The 19,778-nt window shown below is 40.7% G+C and overlaps 1 protein-coding gene across 1 annotated transcript in view; it reads left to right on the top strand.

Annotated features, from left to right (window-relative positions):
* LOC114666033 (mucin-like protein) overlaps positions 1-19,778 on the top strand; it is a 50,680-nt gene that overhangs the window by 19,024 nt on the left and 11,878 nt on the right. The window contains exons 7-10 of the mRNA XM_051919264.1: positions 4,663-4,815; positions 7,102-7,280; positions 11,315-11,507; positions 17,722-17,841. Coding sequence (XP_051775224.1) covers positions 4,663-4,815; positions 7,102-7,280; positions 11,315-11,507; positions 17,722-17,841 — 645 coding nt within the window. The remainder of the gene's footprint in view (positions 1-4,662; positions 4,816-7,101; positions 7,281-11,314; positions 11,508-17,721; positions 17,842-19,778) is intronic.

Here is a 19,778-nt window from a genome sequence, read left to right as displayed (position 1 = left end):
ATTGACACTAAACTTTGCTTTGCAGGTGACTTTGTAATTGCAAAAAAACAAAACAAACTGAAAATAAGTTATAAGAAGTTTTAAAGTTTTTCATGTGGGAAACAAGGACTGCTGCTCCCTAAAGCCTGATACACACTTCCATGCTTGCCTCTGTTCTTAATGCATGTAATCTGTCGCACACTAGCAAAATCAATTCTGGTTTTGTCTCTCGTTCATTTCAGCTTGCGCATTTTTAAAAAGTGAAACATGTTGCATATTTTTGACATGGCAACACACTTAAATGTGCCTTTGTGCACAATACTCTGCTTTCTCCACAGTGATGTCGGGCTCAAATTTGTATTTAATGTCATTTTTATTTTCATTTTTGAGTCTTTTACGTATATTAATATTTTCGACCATTTTACTTCTATGTATTTATGTATCTTGGATTATCTACCATGTGTTCTATGAGTGATTCCCCAAGAGACGGGGCCACCTGTCAATCAACAGAAACGACTGGCCTCTGTCCTATAAAAACAGGGGCAACCCACAGTCCCTTGTGGTTCATTTGAATGCATTTGGGTGTTGGTGAGTGTTACTACTCATATTTCTGTGCGCTTTTGTGTACTAATTTGGGATCCTGAGGTGGGTCATCGTGTGGTGGGTGCAGCAGCACACTGTATTAGTGCATGTTTCTAACCCCCATACAACCCATTGGTGAGTAATTGGAAATTTGGAACTTTTTACTCTTTTTGAATGGATTTTCTGGATTCTGTTTTGGGACTCAACTCTTTTTTACCTTTTGTGCTCCACGGAGCTTACATCAACAACAACATTTATTTCTATGGCACATTTTCATACACAGAATGTCAAAGAAATAGTTACAAGAAAAGAAAAATAAGTTAATTAGGCAAGAATAATAATGAATAAGTAATAAAAAATAAATCAATACAGGCTTACATAACATAGATATAAAATTAGCAAAATATAATTAGTTATATAACTATTGTTAGTTATATGATTTGTCTAATATATAATATTGTGTTTTAAATCTCTAAAGTTGAGTATGAGGACAAGGTTAGATGGCCAGGAATACATAAAAACAAATAAATAAATAAGTGCAATTAAGCCAAAGAAATATCTGTAGGGTATCCGAGGCCAAAAGACCACCCAGCCTGGGCATTCTCCAGGCTTGGTCCTAGAGGATTCGTTTCAGTCAGTCTTGTGGACGGCCAGGGCTTCCGCCTTCATTCCAGCATCCCAGGTGGCTGCACAAGGCTTCGATCAGGTGGTGGAAAACTGGAAAAGAAAGCAGAGAAAAGCTGAGATTAGTAGTGATTGCAAATCCCTGAAGAATGTGACAGTTCTATATATTGTATTGAGTGTACATCTAAAATGTAGCTATGAAAAGCCAAATTAAAAAGGTGGGGTTTGTAGGAGTTTTTTTTTTTTAAGTGATCCACAGTGTTAGCCTTGTATATCTCCAATCTTAATACATAATTCGCCTGCCTCCTCACTCACTCACTCACGTCCCTCCGAAGCCGAATGCGCAGTCGCCTTCTGCGCAGCTGCCCAAAAAACCTTACGAGACCGACATCCAACCCCAACATCGCGGCAGGCGGCGGATTTACAGTCGCAAAAATTCCAAGAGAAAGGCGACTTCGATTAAAGCTCTAGAGGCCTGAAAGGCATTTTTGACTACAGCTCGAGGCCTAATTACGCATTCTGATGCAATTATGAATTCATTCAATACACCTATATCAGGTTTGTAGTGCTTATACTTATTACTATTCCATATTGTACTGGAACATTCATCATTCAATATTATACTATAAGCCTGGAAATTCATCAACTAACAGTACAAGCCTGGACAGTAGTATGAGTAAAGCGGACTACAATCATTACAAAACAACTTCTTCGTTACTTATCATTTGTTCTTCATACACTGCTGACACAAACTCGTGCCCCGTTTCATCTTACGTAGTCGAAACGGGGCTCTTTGTCTAGTGTTAATATATTACGGATTTTTGATGCGTTACAGCAAAAGGCTGCCTTGCCCCTTCTTTTAAGCTTGGCTTTTTCTGTGATTGGGAACTCTCAAGCTCACAACACACAGAAAAATCTGACTACATGGGAAGCCGATTAGCCACTCCCACGTCCACTCCCTACCACCGTTACCTAGCAAGCCACCCTTTCCTGCTCCTTGATTGCTGCAGAAGATGAGCTGCTTCAAGTTTCTTTTCTGTCTCTGATGCATCTTTAGGATTGCGATTGCCAAGATTGTCCATCATAATTGACAAACTGGGTATCTGATGGCTCAAGAAAATGTCCACACATGACAGGAAATCAGTCTGCCACGTAAATAATAAATGACAGGCCAACACATGCAGCATATAGCATGTAAATGCTTCCAGACTATTCTTGTAGCGATGGCATGAATTTCCCAGGAAGTGAAACTCAATTTGTTTTAACAGACACTGAATTTCACAGCAAATTCATCTTTATTCAAATCATATTACTCATCAATAGCTGAAGCCAAGTCCATCTCAAAAGTGTGTTAAAGTCTGCTTATTTCTTTTTCACGGAAGGAGAATTAATTTATTCACTCATTCATTGTTCCTCATCCATCTATTTTCCTAATCCTCTTAATCCATTCCTGGTTTGCAGGAAGCTGAAACCCATCACAGCAGTGTTGGGCACAAAGCAGGAACCCACTCTGGATAGTATGCCAGTGCATCAGAGGGCCCATTCACTTCTACTTGGCCAGTCCAGCTAACCCAGCATTTCTCAACCTTTAAGTATTTGTGACTCAAGTTTTCATAACAGTTGTAATCATGCCCCCCTAACGTTTTTTTTGAAAGGAGCCCACTTATACCAATTTGTTCTTTTTTAATTAATGATATATCATAGATGCATATTTTATTATACAGTACCTACTTAACTTTTATCGACATTTATCTAACTCTATATTTATTTTTCTAGTATCAGAATGTAGTTTAAGTTAATTTGTTTTATTTTCAATAGATGTATTTTTCATATATTCGATTCTTGTTTTCTTTTTTTCACATCTTTGCGCCCCCCTTTTTTTGTTACTTTGCGCCCCCACTAGGGGGGCCCGCCCCACAGTTTGAGAACCACTGAGCTAATCTATCATCTCTGCGAGAGTGCAGAGAGAAAATATACTGTACATGGACGTGAGGAGAAGGTACACAAGGCACAATTTGAACCAAGGACTGGAGACCTGTATCAGAACCAGAATACTACAATGTTAGCTAATTCTGCATTTAACACTAAATGAAATACGAAGGAAAATTCAACTGGTTAAAATTAGGAAGTTCATGAAAAAATATATAAAAACACAACCAAATATCCCCCTTTCCTCCCCTTATTAGATAGATAGATAGATAGATAGATAGATAGATAGATAGATAGATAGATAGATAGATAGATAGATAGATAGATAGATAGATAGATAGATAGATAGATAGATAGATAGATAGATAGATAGATAGATAGATAGATAGATAGATAGATAGATAGATAGATACTTTATTAATCCCAAGGGGAAATTCACATATTACTCACTTTCTCTGTATGCCTCTGCTTGAACTGTCTTCTCATGCTTATGGAAACTCACGTCTTGATTCTAGAAAGCCCTTTCCTGAGGTTAGACTGCAGGACAACATGAAAGTCACTTGTCAGTGACCTGTGGTGGCTCTTGGTAATGTAAGTGAAAGGGGAAAGACTGGTATAACAGTTTCTGGACTAATGGCCATTGCCCAGTGAATAGAGTCCCAATATCGCCTATTTGGTACTTCCTGCCAGTGGTGTTTCAATCAACATGATGCTCTCAATGGTTGTGACTTTTTATGAATATAATGAAAATTCGTTCCCCAAGCCACTGTTTGGACTCTCCTCAGTCTCCTGCCCTCTTTGCACCTGCAGTACCCTTGGAAATCACAGATAGCTGGGCAGCAGATCATAGTGCAGTGTGGCATGTTACACAAATGGCTCTATCACTTAACCCTGTGGAAACTGTGTGGTGGTACCATGCTCTCTTCTTGTTACCTTGACTGGACCAGATATCTCTGCGCCTCACCCCTCACTAACTCCATTAGAACATTAGAATACTCTAGACGAGAACAGGCCATTCAGCCCAACAAAGCTCACCAGTCCTATCCACTTATTTCTTCAAAAAAAGGATCAAGTCAAGTTTTGAAAGTCCCCAACGTCTTACTGTCTACCACACTACTTGGTAGCTTATTCCAAGTGTCCTATCGTTCTTTGTGTAAAGAAAAACTTCCTAATGTTTGTGAGAAATTTACCCTTAACAAATTTCCAACTGTGTCCCCCATTCTCTTCATGAAATCATTTTAAACTAACAGTCTCGATCCACTGTAATCATTCCCTTCATAATTTTAAAACACTTCAATCATGTCACCCCTTAATTTTCTTTTGCTTAAACTGTATAGCTCAGCTCTTTTAATCTTTCCTTATAATTCATCCTCTGTAGCCCTGGAATCAGCCTAGTTACTCTTCTCTGGACCTTTTCTAGTGAAACATTGAAACACTTGTTATATGAACGCAAGCATTTCATGGGGACAAGAGAGCGCTTTTATGTTCCTGTCAGTCTCAGGGGTGCAGACACACATAATGCTCTGTTCTTTATAATTTTCGTTTCAGGAAACATGCCTCCCTCGATTACGGGCCCTTCTGTAATTCAGTGTAAAGTGAACTTCAATAATACATTTGTGTTCATGGCGGTGGATCGAAATAACGACACTATCAGCTTTTCACTTTTACTCCCAGTTCCTGATGGGGCTATCATGAATCCAGGTAAGTTGTTTCACAATAGCAGTTGCTTGTGGTTTTAAATTTGTGTGGACCCCCATTCTACACAGCTAGGAACCAGCTAAATCTGAACAGCCATGGCCAAAAGTTTTGAGAATGACAACAAATATTAATTTTCACAAAGTTTGCTGCCTCAGTTTTTTATGATGGCAATTTGCATCTACTCCAAAATGTTATGACGAGTTATCAGATGAGTTGCAATTAAATGCAAAGTCCCTCTTTGCCTTGAAAATGAACTTAATCCCCCCAAAAAAACATTTCCAGTGCTGTTGTGAAGAAGGATTCAGGGCCCCCAAGAAAGACCAGCAAAGTTGATTCATGGCTTGGGATTGGGGGGCACCAACAGTGCAGAGCTTGCTCAGGAGGCCCGTGTGAGTGCATCTGCACGCACAGTGAGGGAGGTGAAGACATTTTGGAGGATGGCCTGGTGGGGTGTCAAGAAGGGCAGCAAAGAAGCCAAGAAAAACATCAGGGACAGACTGATATTCTGCAAAAGGTACAGGGATTGGACTGCTGAGGACTTGAGTAAAGTCATTTTCTCTGATGAATCCCCTTTCCGATTGTTTTGGGCATCTGGAAAAAAGAAAAAGGTGAGCGCTACCATCAGTCCTGTGTCATGCCAACAGTAAAGCATCCTGTGACCATTCATGTGTGGGGTCGTTTCTTAGCCAAGGGAGTGGGCTCACACACAGTTTTGCCTAAGAGCACAGCCATGAATTAAGAATGGGACCTGTGGAGATATTTGGACCCACACATTTATTGTACCACCCACAAATACAGTGCACCAATCACCAGCAGTTAGTCCTTCAGACTTCTTTCCTTCTCTCTCTCTGTCGCCTCCACTCCTCTCTTCCAAGCTATGTTCACTCGCTCCCGACTCTGGCTTCTGAGTGGAGTGAGGTGGCCTGTTTTATACAGCACCCGGAAGTGCTCCAAGTGCTCCCTAATTAACATCCAGTAGCACTTCTGAGCATGGTGGAAGTGCCGCAAGTGAGTTCAGCTCCTCTTCTGACAGCACTTCCGGGTGTGACAGAAATGCTGTGGACCATAGTTCCTGAGCTGTCCATGCACCCCATGGTAGTGGCCACTTCCCTCCATAGGGTTGAGCTTCCAAGCTCTGTGGCCCCCCATGTAATCCAGGGAGGTCGCCCCCTCATTGTCCAAGGAAGATACTGCCCTTTTCCTGGTCCTTCCCTTCTTCTGGCGTCCTGGTGGGGCAAGGTCTACCTGGACATCTGTCACAGACCAAAACATCCTCCGAGAGCAACTTCTCCAACCATCCAAGAACAGTTTGGTGACCAACAGTGCCCTTGCCAGCATGATGAAGCACCGGGCCATAAGGCAAAAGTGATAATTAATTGGCTCAGGGAACAAAACATCGAAATTTGGGGTCCATGGCCAGGAAAATCCCCAGCTCTAAATCCCATTGAGAACTTGTGGTCAGTCCTCAAGAGGCGGGTGGACAAACAAAACCCCACCAAATTCTGACAAACTCCAAGTATCGATTATGCAAGAATGAGCTGTCATCAATCAGGATTTGGCCCAGAAGTTGATTGACACCATGTCAGGGTGAATTGCAGAGGTCCTAAAAAAGAAAGATGGGCCAACACTGCAAATACTGACTCTTTGCCTAAACTTAATGGAATTGTCAATAAAAGCCTTTGAAACTTATGAAATTGCTTGTAATTATACTTCAGTATACCATAGGAAACATCTGACAACACGGAAGCAGCAAACTTTGTGAAAACAAATACCTGTGTCATTCTCAAAAATCTTTCTAGTTAGCCAATAAAAGGTGTATTTTGCTTGGCTTTTCTCTGTGTCATTCTCAAAATCTTTTTGTATGAATGTATCACATCAGGGTGGTGTAGATGTGAATGTCTGTTTGTCAAGGAACCAACATGCTGTCATCGCTCCCTGCTTTTGATTCTGTGCAGAGCGAAGAAAGTCCCAAAAATAGATAGATAGTTAAAACAAAATATACATCGTGATGAAACTGACAGGGGACCTATTGAAGGTCTTTAATTGACAACAGGTACCCTTTTGGAATTGACTACCCCATAATTTCTATAACATCTCATTATTTTGAAGGAAAAGACTGGATTTTGTTGGATTTATTTATTTTTTAACTCTAGCACTAGCTGAAGCAGGATCAGCTTTCCAGCAGGTGTCATGAACTGAGTGACCAGCACTGAATTGTGACAGTTTCTTTCATTTAGTTATTTATTATTATTGCTGCTGGCAGAATGATTGTCTTTCATTTCAATGCAGTTACTGGAGAACTGACGTGGACTCCCCGGAATGCAAACCCTGTGGTCCTAACAGTACAGGTTAATGATCAGCTTTCAGAAACCGTGACCAGTCCTGTCATTCAGATGTGTAATTGTATGAATGGCGGCACCTGCGACTACAGCAGAATAATCCAGAACTACCGTAAAGGAAAGTTTCAGGTAAAATCTTCTGATATAATCAGCAGGTACAGCACAGAGAAAGAGAGTAGTCATTCTACAAAGCATATTTACTATAATAATGCCTCGTCTGTATCTAAATCTCAACGGGTATGGATATCATTTAACAAATAAAAAGATGGAGATGTACACAACAGTAACTCCCATATCTATTTAGAAAGGAGAAGTAGTAGCAATGCACATCAAATGCAACATTCAGGTTTTTGAGTTCAACAGAGAAGAAGTGCTGATCTCTCAACGTATCACAAAATAAACCAACCCATTCAGTGACTGCTGTGTACCTAAACTCAGATATTTCAAGCAAGAGCATTTTAATTTTTAAGATTTAGTGATTCTGGTCATTTTCATTTTATTGGCAAACACTTTGGAAGGACAATAGTGAAAAGTGAAATGATGCATGTCTCCAATGATTGCTTCCTCATCCACTTTGTCTTGTATCCAGTATGGGTCAACAAAGCACGCACATAAAGCTTTGGAGCACCCTCAGGCAAAATTCATATATTGTGACACAAATACAATGAATATGAGTTAACACTTGGAGAGAGTATCATCTTTGCAGACCTGAGTCTATCATTAGACTGGAGAAAGATGGAGGTGGTGCCAGTTAGGAAATCAGTAAGGCAGAAGAGGCAAGTCCAGGAGCCCTGAGACCAGAAGTGATGTCACCTGCTGGTAAGATGTTGGTTTCTGGATCTGCAGAGGGAAAGACAGGAGAAATGTAACAAGACAGAACCAACCCTAGGTTTGGGGTGGAATTACAAATTGACAAGCCCTGATGTTGTTTTCCACGTGTATATACATATAGGGTGGTCCAGATCTAATTACGCAATTTTCATTACGCTATAACTTATTAAGTTTATTACATAGAGAATTCACAGCACCTGCCTTGCACATAGAGATTTCACTTAAAATTCTTTTGTTGCCGATAGATGGCAGCACCTGCCCTGCATTCCAAAATGGCAGGGAGATGGTTGTCAGTCGAACAGTTGCATAATTATATCTGGACCACTCTGGTATATATATAATGACCACTAGGAGGTACTCCAGAGCTCCAAGCACCAGACACAACTCAACAAGACACATCTCTAAGTTCAAATAAAGTTATTTTTTATTTAATAACAATGTCTCAGTAGGCTTTATTTAGTCCATCAGATATGTTCTCTCCAACTCCTCAACTCCTCTTTAGAGAGTGTTGTCCACTTCCTTCCGACTCTGACTCTCAGAGGGAGATGAGATCCATCCTATTATGTTGGACACAGGAGTACTTCTGGTGCCACGGCATTGCATAATGGAAGCACCTCCGAGACATACGGGAGTTGCACACAAAATAAGAGGTCCTCTTCTCTGGTGTCCCCAAGGACCCTGTCAGGGCTGCCCTTCCAAACTACAAGTCCCAGGTAACCCTGTGGGGTGTCCAAACTGGGACCAAGCCAGAGGAGCAACACCACCTCTTGTACTGTGGGATGAACTGTTTTCAATTCCCAGACTCCCCCAGTCAATTCATTATTCTTTTATCTAGATTGCATACTAATTGAGACCCATCCCAGCCAGGTTGTGCCTCCATTCATGTTGAGCTTCTATTACAGCCTGCCAGCTGGGCATGAAATTGTCCTCCATCCCAGTCGGAATGCCAGTCCATTATTCATGGCAATTATAATATACTAGCAAAATACCCGCGCTTCGCAGCGGAGATGTATTGTGTTAAAGAGGTTATGTAAACATATATATACATATATACATATCTACATATACACATATCAACATATATATAAACACATACATATACACACATACATACACACACATATACATATATACATATACACATACATACATATACATACATATATATATACACACACATACATACACACACACACATATATATATATATACACATACAGACACATACAGTATATATACATATACATATTTACATATCTACATATATACATATCTACATATATATATATATATATATATATATATATATATATAGACATACATATATACATACATACATTCACACACATATCTATATATATATATATATATATATATACATATCTACATATATATATATATATATATATAGAGAGAGAGAGAGAGAGAGAGAGAGAGAGAGAGAGAGAGAGAGAGAGAGAGCCAAATCCCTGCACTTCGCAGCGGCGAAGTACTGCTTTTTAAATTTTTTATTAAGAAGAAAAGAAACACTTTTTAAATTGAGGGAAAATATACCAATAACAATTTGTTTAAGGATCTGTTTTTTTTGTGAAGCTGCCTTTACACAGCCTCTCCGCTGTTTTATAAACAAACGCCATATAAGGCCGTCCTTTCTCCTTGCTTAGCGATTCTGTATTCTTTTATTGTTCGTTTATTACGATTGTTATAGTTATTGTGTAGCTATTTGAGACTCACTTTTCTGTTCAGGTACCCATTTCCTTTATGTAGTCCACGGATTATCTGCTATTTTTTGTTCGTTTATTACGATTATAGTTATTTATTGATTCCCTTCTTTAGCTGACTGCCTGCTCATATAAGGCGCTCTGCTGTTTTTTTGTGAAGCAGCCTTTACACATCTTTTCCGCTGTTTTATAAACAAATGCCATTTAAGGAATTCCTTTTTCCTTGCTTTGCCAAGGAAGCAGCCTTTTTATTTTAATCCACGGGTTCTCCGCTGTTTTTTTGTTCATTTATTACAATTGTTATAGTTCTCTTTGTATACCACGTTGTCAGTTCAGCACTCCGGTTGTAATATGACCAAGCTGTGCAAGCTTACTGTTGAGAATGCAACGTGTAGTTGTACAGGAGAAAAGCAATCTTGCCTCAAATCAATGGCAACCTTTTGTAGGTCGATGAACTTAATTTAAACTTTAGATTTACAGGGTGCTTTGTTTCCGAAGTACCTGCACTCATGAATATGTCTGTATGCGTCAGTCGCTTCATATGTCACGTGAGCCGCTCTCTTGTGTGATGTTGCGATGTCCACGGCTTTATTTAATGTAGCTAAGACCCGGCACTTAAAAGTTTCTCGCTACAGCAATTTTAACTCCGTACAAAGTGATCCAAAGTCTCGTTTATACCTCGTGTCTTCTCATTAAACTTGTATGTCGCGAATATGGTATTGCAAAACGGCAGCGGGAGCGTTCTATAAACTTAATTTAAACTTACGGTTTACACCGTGCTTTGTTTCCACAGTAGCTGCACTTATGAATATGTTTGTATGCGTCACTCGCTCGCTTCTTATTGTTTCGCCGCCTTCTCAATTGTGTAATGAATGTTTTCTTCAGCGCTCTTTGGGGCTCTTCCTTGTTTTGTACGTACTGCGTTCACAGTCAGTTCACGTGATTACGTGGGTGGCGTGATGACGCGATACGCAACTCCGCCTCCCACGGCCATGGAGGTGCACTCTATTACAGTATATGGACAAAAAAGAGGTTCATGTTATGAGCATTACGCGTAGACTTTCGAAATGAAACCTGCCTAACTTTTGTAAGTAAGCTGTAAGGAATGAGCCTGCCAAATTTCAGCCTTCCACCTACACGGGAAGTTGGAGAATTAGTGATGAGTGAGTCAGTCAGTCAGTGAGTGAGTCAGTGAGGGCTTTGCCTTTTATTAGTATAGATATAATTCCAACAGATGGTGCATCACAAACATTACTGCTTTTACAAATCCCATTCCAAACGGCATATAACAGAGACATATGCATGTTCTGATGCACTGCAAATGTTAACTCTGAGGTCTATACAAATGGCTTAGATTTCAACCCAACTTAAACAGATAACACAGCTTGCATTTACGTAAACACATATCACTAGTTATGTAAATAATAATACAGAAGTCAATGTCTCTGGTTCAAATATGACAAAGGATCCAGCTAACAAAGAAAAATAAAGCCAGCTGACTGCAGAGAACTCCAGTTAATCACATCTTAGGGTTCAGATTCCCTTGGAACAAACAGAGGTGCAGTTCTCCTGACCTACCGTATGTGTCGCTTCTCCTTTTCTTCTCCACAGGTGGTAGGATGTCTTTGTCCACAGGGATTCTCTGGCCCTTTGTGTTCTAATATCACTGAGTCATGTAAAGGCAGGCCATGCTTCCCAGGAATTGGATGCACAAAGCAGCCCTCCCCACAGCTCTTCTCCTGCGCTAAGTGTCCCCCTGGAACAGTGGCGAAAGACAAAGAGGGCTACAAATGTTTTCAACAAAGTAAGTAGCAGCTTTTTATTTTTTTGTTATTTGAAGTGGATGGAGTGGAGTCTTCATTATCCGCAATCCTGTTTTGCATGTTATGTTTGAGACCAGTTCATGCAATCTCAGGTGCTTATTAGCAAAGTGCACTTATACAGTATTTTCTTTATTTGCTAACATCAGATGCAGAGACATGTCACACTGCCCCCCGTTCATGAGTTATGTCCAAGTTTTGTGTAGAGGAGGTAAGGTACAATTGTCTTAAATGCAAAACTGCAATTAGAAGTAAGAATTCTGGTGTGAGCACACATGGGGCAATGCATTAGAAAGACAAACTTTCTTAAAAATGTAAAGGGTTACAGTTAGAGAGTCATTAGTCTGGTCTTGACTCCATTATCACAGTCAATCAAGTCAGCTTTATTTATAGAGCATATTTAACACAACTATAGGTTGACAAAAGGGCTTAACAGTGAAAGCCCAGTTCCTAGCTAATAAACAAGCTATACACTGCATTAATACATAACCATCTTAACAAATATTAATGATAAGCCCTTTAAAATGATCCACATCCCAGAGAATAAAACTGAAAGTTTTACATTTTTAATCGAGGGAGCAGCTCTTATTTCATATGATAGAGATGTCCCAAAGCTGCCACATCACGGTCAGCCATAAGCTTCTGACTTGTCTGCGAAATAAATAACTGATCTGAGGACCCTGGATGGTAAGCATGCGGTAAGAAGTTCAACAATTAAAGAGGGAGCAGATCCATGCAATGCCTCAAACAGTGTCACAAGAATAACAAGAAGACATCAAAAAGGTTTGGGGCAGCCACCTGTATATTGTGCCCAGGCTGCAAAAGGGTTGTTTAGATGAGTTGTATTCAGGTTTGAGTCCAGAACAGAACTGATATGAGAGTGAGAATATGCCGGCTTTAAAGGCTGGTACAGGAAGTGACGTCATCTGGACCGGAACCGGAAGTGGTGTCATCGATGACCACGGTGCTGGAAGTGATGTCATAAATGGCGCCGGTGCCGGAAGTGGTGTCATCAAATGGCGTCGGGACCAAGTGGGATTTCCCAAGGATGGTCTGCAGAAGATTGAGAGAGAAAGCTTCCTTCCCCCATCCTTCCATCTTTTGGGCTGCCGGCCATCTCTTACACCACATATTCATTGTCTCTCCCCATCACATGTCCATACCATCCCAGCCTACTTTCCTGTTACTTACTTTGATATCGCTCCTACTTTTGTTGTACCTCCGATTATCTCTCCTCTTATTCTGTCCTTTTTTGTAACTCCACACATCCATCTCAACATTCTCATTTCTTCCACATCTTAATTCTTCTATGCCACTCTCTTTACTGCCCATGTCTCAGCTCCCTACATCATTGTTGGTCTTATCAATGTCTTAAAAACTTTAACCTTTGCCTCAATTCTTTGATCACACTATACTGCTGATTCCTTCTTCCAATTGTTCCATACACACACTGCACTCTATGGGTTATTTCTGCATCTAATTCTCCATCTTGGGCTACCACTGATCCTAGATATTTAAATGTATCCGCTCTTATCAACAGCTCTCCCTGCAGGCTAACTTCTGAATCTTGATCATCACTAAACCTCACATATTGTGACTTCTTCCTATTTATCTTCAACCCTCTGTCTTCCAAAGCCTTTCTCCATTCTTCCAACTTCCTCTCCCCTCATTCTTTTCTGGTGCTGCACAACACAATGTCATCAGAAACAAGCCTGCACTGCTTGAGCATTAATAGTCCCTTTCATTTGTTAAATAAGTAAAGATGACAAGATGAAGCAGAGGTGAGATTTGAAGGATTCCCAGCCCTCCTCCATTTTCACACTCTCCAGACTTACAACTCTGAAATTACTTTTTTTCCCAAGGGAATGCAAATCTACTCGGACATCTGGAGAGAAGTAACTCAATGGAGACCCAACTACACACACCTTTGGTGCCACAAGCTGACTAGTATTCTTTATGTGCAATAGCGCTTTTAAGAGAAAAACTTTTAAAGCTTACAAAAATTCCTTCAGTTCACGGGCACACAGTACAGATATACTAAGATGAAGTGGCGGCTTTTTAGAGCAATAAATCTTCATCTAAGGGCCCACATGGCATTTTAAGCTCTACTGTCCTGGGCACCCATGTGACATCCTGCTCTGAGCATTTTGTCATTATTGTGAGACCACAATAATAATATAATAATACAAGACTAAACCCACACATTAGCTATTCTTGTTTCTTATTCCTGTATCCTTCCTTTCCTACTCTACATGTCCTTTAAAGGTGTCATCTATTTCTTGGCTGATTTAAAAATGTGAATTTTTCATTTTTTTTTCCCTAGGCTTTTTATTTTACTCTCCAGCCTTATTCAATAGGTAGATAAATATTCATTTAGAGTTTGATACTTAAATGAGTAAGATTTTTTCCTGAATGCTATTTCCCCACATAAATGGATATCCTTGACCTTTTGCACTTTCATTAGATTTGTTTGTTTTGTTTTTTTCAATTATACTGTTTATCCAGCTGACAAAACCTTTTAAAACTCCTTACTTCAAATTAAATTGTGTATGCCTGCTTAATGATGTCTGTTATGGTCCCGAACTACAAGTGGGGTCTAGTCTGGTCAGGGGCTGTGACTGAGGACATGTCCTGTGACACTAAGGCACACAGCAATCAAATGCAAAGAATGAAATAATTACATTAATAGCAGGAGACAGTTAAGAAAATTTTTATTTTGAATGTTTTGATAGATAGATAGATAGATAGATAGATAGATAGATAGATAGATAGATAGATAGATAGATAGATAGATAGATAGATAGATAGATAGATAGATAGATAGATAGATAGATAGATAGATCCCAAGGGGAAATTCACATACTCCAGCAGCAGCATACTGATACAAAAAAAAACAATATTAAATTAAAGATTGATAATAATGCAGGTAAAAACAGACAATAACTATGTATAATGTTAATGTGAGTTCTGGTTCTTTTTTAGTCAGGACTAACCGTCCCCCTTGGCTCCGTCTGCGTATTAGTGAAACAGGACAGCGAGGAGGACACTGCCCGGCTCCCTACTCCTGACATCACACTTCCCCCTCCCCTCAGCCTGTATCCTCTGTCTCGGATTGGCACGAATATACTACTCCTGCAAGCGAACTGTGATTCTTAGTGCGACGAGAGAGAAGTCACAAAATCAACCGGAATGTTCAAGCAAACTCTAGGAAACAACCCGATCTAAATTCGCTAAGTAGTTCTCCCGTTTGTTAGCTAAGCAGATGTAAGGTACACACCCCGAGGCTGGCGAGTGAGTGAGGAGGGTACAACCCCCCTCCCCTCGGCCCACTGCGTGTCTCTTGGATTTGCTCAAATAAATCGGTACTGCAAGCGAACTATGATACTTAGCGCAATGAGAGACATTGTAAAATCAACCGGAATGTTCAAGCAAATGCTAGAAAAAACCCCAATCTAAATCCACTAAGTAGTTCTCTCGTTCGCTAGGTAAGTGCAGGTAGAGATCGCCCCAAGGCTGGTGTGTAAGTGAGAAGGACCCCGCCGTTCCCCTCCCCTTGGCCCACTGCGTGTCTCTTGGATTTGTGCAAATAAATCGGTACCGCAAGCAAACTATGATACTTAGCGCAATGAGAAATGTCATAAAATCAACTGGAATGTTCAAGCAAATTCTAGAAAAAACCCCAATCTAAATCCATTAAGTAGTTCTCTCGTTCGCTAGTTAAGTGGAGGTAGAGTTCAGCCCAAGGCTGGTGTGTGAGTGAGAAGGGCCCCGCCACTCCCCTCCCCTTTGCCCGCTGCATGTCTCTCAGATTCGCACAAATAAATCGATACCGCAAGCAAACTATGATACTTAGCGCAATGAGAGACATTGTAAAATCAACCAGAATGTTCAAGCAAATTCTAGAAAAAACCCAATCTAAATCCACTAAGTAGTTCTCTTGTTCGCTAGTTAAGTGCAGGTAGAGGTCGGCCCGAGGCTGGTGTGTGAGTGAGAAGGACCCCACCGCTCCCCTCCCCTCGGCCCGCTGCATGTCTCTCGGATTCGCACAAATAAATCAGTACCGCAGGCGAACTATGATACTTAGCACAATGAGAGACATCGTAAAATCAACTGGGATGTTCAACCAAATTATAGAAAAAAACCCAATCTAAATCCGTTAAGTAGTTCTCTCGTGAAAGGCGGACAGACATTGGATTTTATATATAGAGAGATGTGGACCATAAGTAGTTAATAGCATCCAAATGTTTTCTTATTTTAATTCACTGTGACATTTAATAACTGTTTGTTTAACTTACTGCAAGTCAGAGCAATTCTGTTTGGCTTATCTAGAGCACCTTTTCAGATACTGATACTTGTCAACAACCTTTATAAAGGTGGAGTGGTGGCTCGGAGGCTAGGAATCTGTGCCAGCAATCAGAAGGGTGCCAGTTCAGATCCTGTAAATACCAGAAGTGATTCCACTCTGTTGGGCCCTTGAGCAAGGCCCTTAATTTGCAATTTCTATGTCCTGGGTATGATGTCATCCTGCAAGCAGGTCCTCCACCTTGCAGGGAAAACTTAGGGGTTGGTGGCAGGATTGGCACACCAGCAACTGTAAAAATAAACCTCACACTGTTCCATTTGAACTTGTGTGGTGCTGAGGTTGCACAATTGCACTCGGGTCCTAATTTTGGGATCCTGAGGTGGTTTGTTGTGTGGTGAGAGTTACTTTAAATCAGGGGTGTCCAACTCCGGTCCTGGTGGGCTGCAGTGGTTGCATGTTTTCATTCTAACCCTTTTCCTAATCAGCGAACAGTTTTCACTGCTGATTAACCTTTGCCCTTCATTTTAATAGCCCTGTTTTTAAGGATGCAGTCCTCTGAATTGATTTGTTTCTTCATTAAATGGCAGCCAAACAGAAATGAGATGTGAAACGAGCCAACAGATGACCAGATAAACTGGAACGTCAACCTCCAGCCAATTTCACTCCAACCCATTTCTTAATGAGAAGCCAATTCTTGCTGTTAATTAAAGCCGTTATTGAATATCAGGACTTGTTGCTGCTCTCATTCTGCCACAGCAGACTGTTGATTTTCTGTTTTTTCTAAGACTACCGTCAAGATATTTTGGTGACCTGAGCAGATCAACATGACAGAGACCTTCATCTTTCTTTATTTTCAGGTTAGCTCATTGTGTGGTGGCTTGTTTTGTGTCTCATTATTTTTTGACTGTTCAGTAAGGAAAAAGAAACAACTAAGGCAGGGGTCCCCAACTCCAGTCCTGGAGGGCTGCAGTGGCTGTAGGTTTTCATTCTAACCCTTTTCTTAATTAGTGACCTGTTTTTGCTGATAATTAACTTCTTTTTAATTAATTTTATTTGACTTGCTCTTGAAGACTCAGACCCCTTAATTGTTTCTTTTTCCTTAATTAGCTGTCAAACAATAATGAGATATAAAATGAGCCAAAACATGACCAGCACACTGTGTCCATCATACAATATCTGAAAATAAAGAAAGATGAAGGTCTGAGGAATGTTGATCTGCTCAAATCCACCAAAACATTTGAACAGTGCTGCTCTTAGAAAAGAGAAAATCAACAATTTTTGGAATGTTTGCTATTGTACAACGAGAGCAGCAACAAGCCATGGAATTAAAGAATGGGCTTAATTAATAACAAGACTCTGTGCCTAATTAAGCAACCAGTTGGAGTGAAATTGGTTGAAGTTTGAGGCCCTGACTTAGGTGGTCTTCTTTTGGCTCACGCACTTCACATTTCATTTCTGTTTGATGCCATTTAAGGAAAGAAATTAAGCAATTCAGAGGTATGATGAAGAAATTCAGGGGACCAAATCCTAAAAAAACAAGTCAATTAAAGCAGTTAATTAGCAGCAAAAACATGCCATTATTAAGAAAAGGATTAGAATGAAAAGCTGTAGCCAGTAGGACCCTCCAGGACTGGAGTTGGGGACCCCTGAACTAAGGGTTCTGAGTCATGTCAATTAAAACTAAGGCAAAACAAGTTAATCAGCAGCAAAAATGGCTCACTAATTAAGAAGATGGTTAGAATGAAAACCTGCAGCCACTGTGGCCCACCAGGACCGGAGTTAGACACCGTTGCTTTAAATGGTTTATTCTGGGATGTCTGGATGCAAGACTGACTTGACAGTGAGGGACCGTCCAGCTGTTCAATTCAAACTGTTCCTCTCCATCTCCCTACTAGATCTCTGCCTCCCTCCGTTCCCTTTTCCCTGCCACCCGATGGCAGAGTGCTCCAGTTCTGGATACAACTACACATGCAGGTGTATGCCAGGATTCTCGGGCGATGGCCTCCACTGCACAGGTAATTGCATTTTGGGAAGGTTGATCATGTGAGTATTCATTAGCGAGTCAGCATTTGACTTTGTTATATTACTGAATCAAACGGGATGATGTGAATTAGAGAATAAACTAGAAAACCAGAATTAGTAAAATATTTGATTAAATGACAAAGCTCCTTATTAGATTTCATTGTGCTGCATGGTCTGCCCATTTTAAACAAACCAAAATTCTTTCACTGAAATGAAGTGTGTGTAATGTGCAAAGTAATATTTGTTTTATAAAAAAAACCAAAGTGATGTAATTTTTTTTTTCAATAATGTTTCATGGATTAATGGTCTACATACAGTAACAATTGCTGTGTAACATTTTATTTTTTTCTTGTGGCACACATTGGCTGTGCCACGAAGAGGCAGTGAGGGGCTGGCTTGTTTCATTGTTTGAATCCACAGCTTCGAGCACAGTGGGTACTTCTTTCTTCTTCCTCTGTATCTGTGCAGATTCTTCACTCCTTCTTCTTCCACCAAAAAGAAAAAAAACACCTTGTACATGTTAAGAAATCTTTTGTTTTCATTATTCCACAGCGTGTCTGTTGTTTACTGATGAGAGGATGGAAGGGTGAGGGCTCTTCCATTGCTTGTTTTGAGTTAGTTGCTGGACACATGGCTAATTTGCATGCATAATTAGCTATGAGGTTCTGGCTCACTGAGATCAGTTTTGTTTCTCTGGTGGCTATACTCATAATACTGCTAGTTTTCTGGTTATTTTATTTAAATGTTTCTTACCTTTATGGCTTCTGACCCATTTTTACATTTTTAAGTTCACTGAAGTCCCACATTGAGTAATCAGAAAGCCCTGGGTGTTGAAATGACCAAAGGTGGAAGAGACTAGCGTGCTTAGAGACCAGGAAAAATATCACACAACACTGTCTTGCGTTTATGTGGGGTTGTGCTTTTGGGGGGTTTAGTGCATCTCAGTAGCTGAAATTGTATTTTTTTGTTTTCCTTGTGCGCTTTTGACACTGCTATGGCCACGTCAGCAACAAACTTGCAATAGGCATGTGTGAAAGTTCTGCTTATGGCTGCTATTGCTGTGTGATGTCACGCCATCCTCGCAAAGCATCATAGGGTGCTTGGGATAAAATGTTTGCCTAAGCTGGCAGCAGGGTGAACTTCCAGGAAAATATTTAGCAAAGTTACCAGCGAACACAGCATATTCACTGTGAAAAACGCTTTGGCGAATTTCACTGATCAACACTGTTCTAGTTTGTGATAAAAAGAAAGCTAGGAATACTAATTCCCAGGTATGAAGATGGAGTGTTTACTCAGAATATTGCACATAAGAAAGTATTTTCATGTTAAATTTGTTATAAAATTCAATAAGGAGTTATGCAAGCATATAAGTATACTGTACATACAACAAGCATTTAAGCATTCAAGTTACGAGTTGTTGTACATGGCTGGGGGTCACACCCGGCCAGGACGCCTGGAGGGACCAAGAGGTGGCATATTTGTCCTCTGGGCCACGAGGGGGCAACCGCCCTGGAGCAGAAGACGGCCACGGAAGGGGAGCAGGGAGGGTCAAGTCAGTGGAGGCCCGTAATCACCGCCTGGGGGCGCCTCATGGAGCCCTGGACTTATTTACTTCCACCACACCCATGGAGGACGATCCTTCCAGGGTCACCCGGAGTGCATCCGGGTTCTCTCCTGATGCTTCCGCCACACCAGGATGTGACCTCAGGTAGAGCACCTGGAGCTCATCCGGGTGAGGATAAATGGGGCCGCCTCACTCCTATCAGTGAGCTGGAGTCGGGATTAAGAGCAGGACGAAGCTCCTGGAGAGAGAGGACAGGTGGCCCAGGGACGAGGAGAGAGAAGGCCCAGGAGAAGGGTGACTGGGGCTAGAGGCACTGTGAATTGTGCGGGACTGAGTTGTTGTGTTAACTAGAAGAAAATAAACAAG

Source organism: Erpetoichthys calabaricus, chromosome 15 (genome assembly GCF_900747795.2).
Source record: "Erpetoichthys calabaricus chromosome 15, fErpCal1.3, whole genome shotgun sequence".
NCBI lineage: Eukaryota > Metazoa > Chordata > Cladistia > Polypteriformes > Polypteridae > Erpetoichthys > Erpetoichthys calabaricus.
Note: the sequence above shows the minus strand (reverse complement) of the source record. Positions and strands in the feature narration are given on the sequence as shown.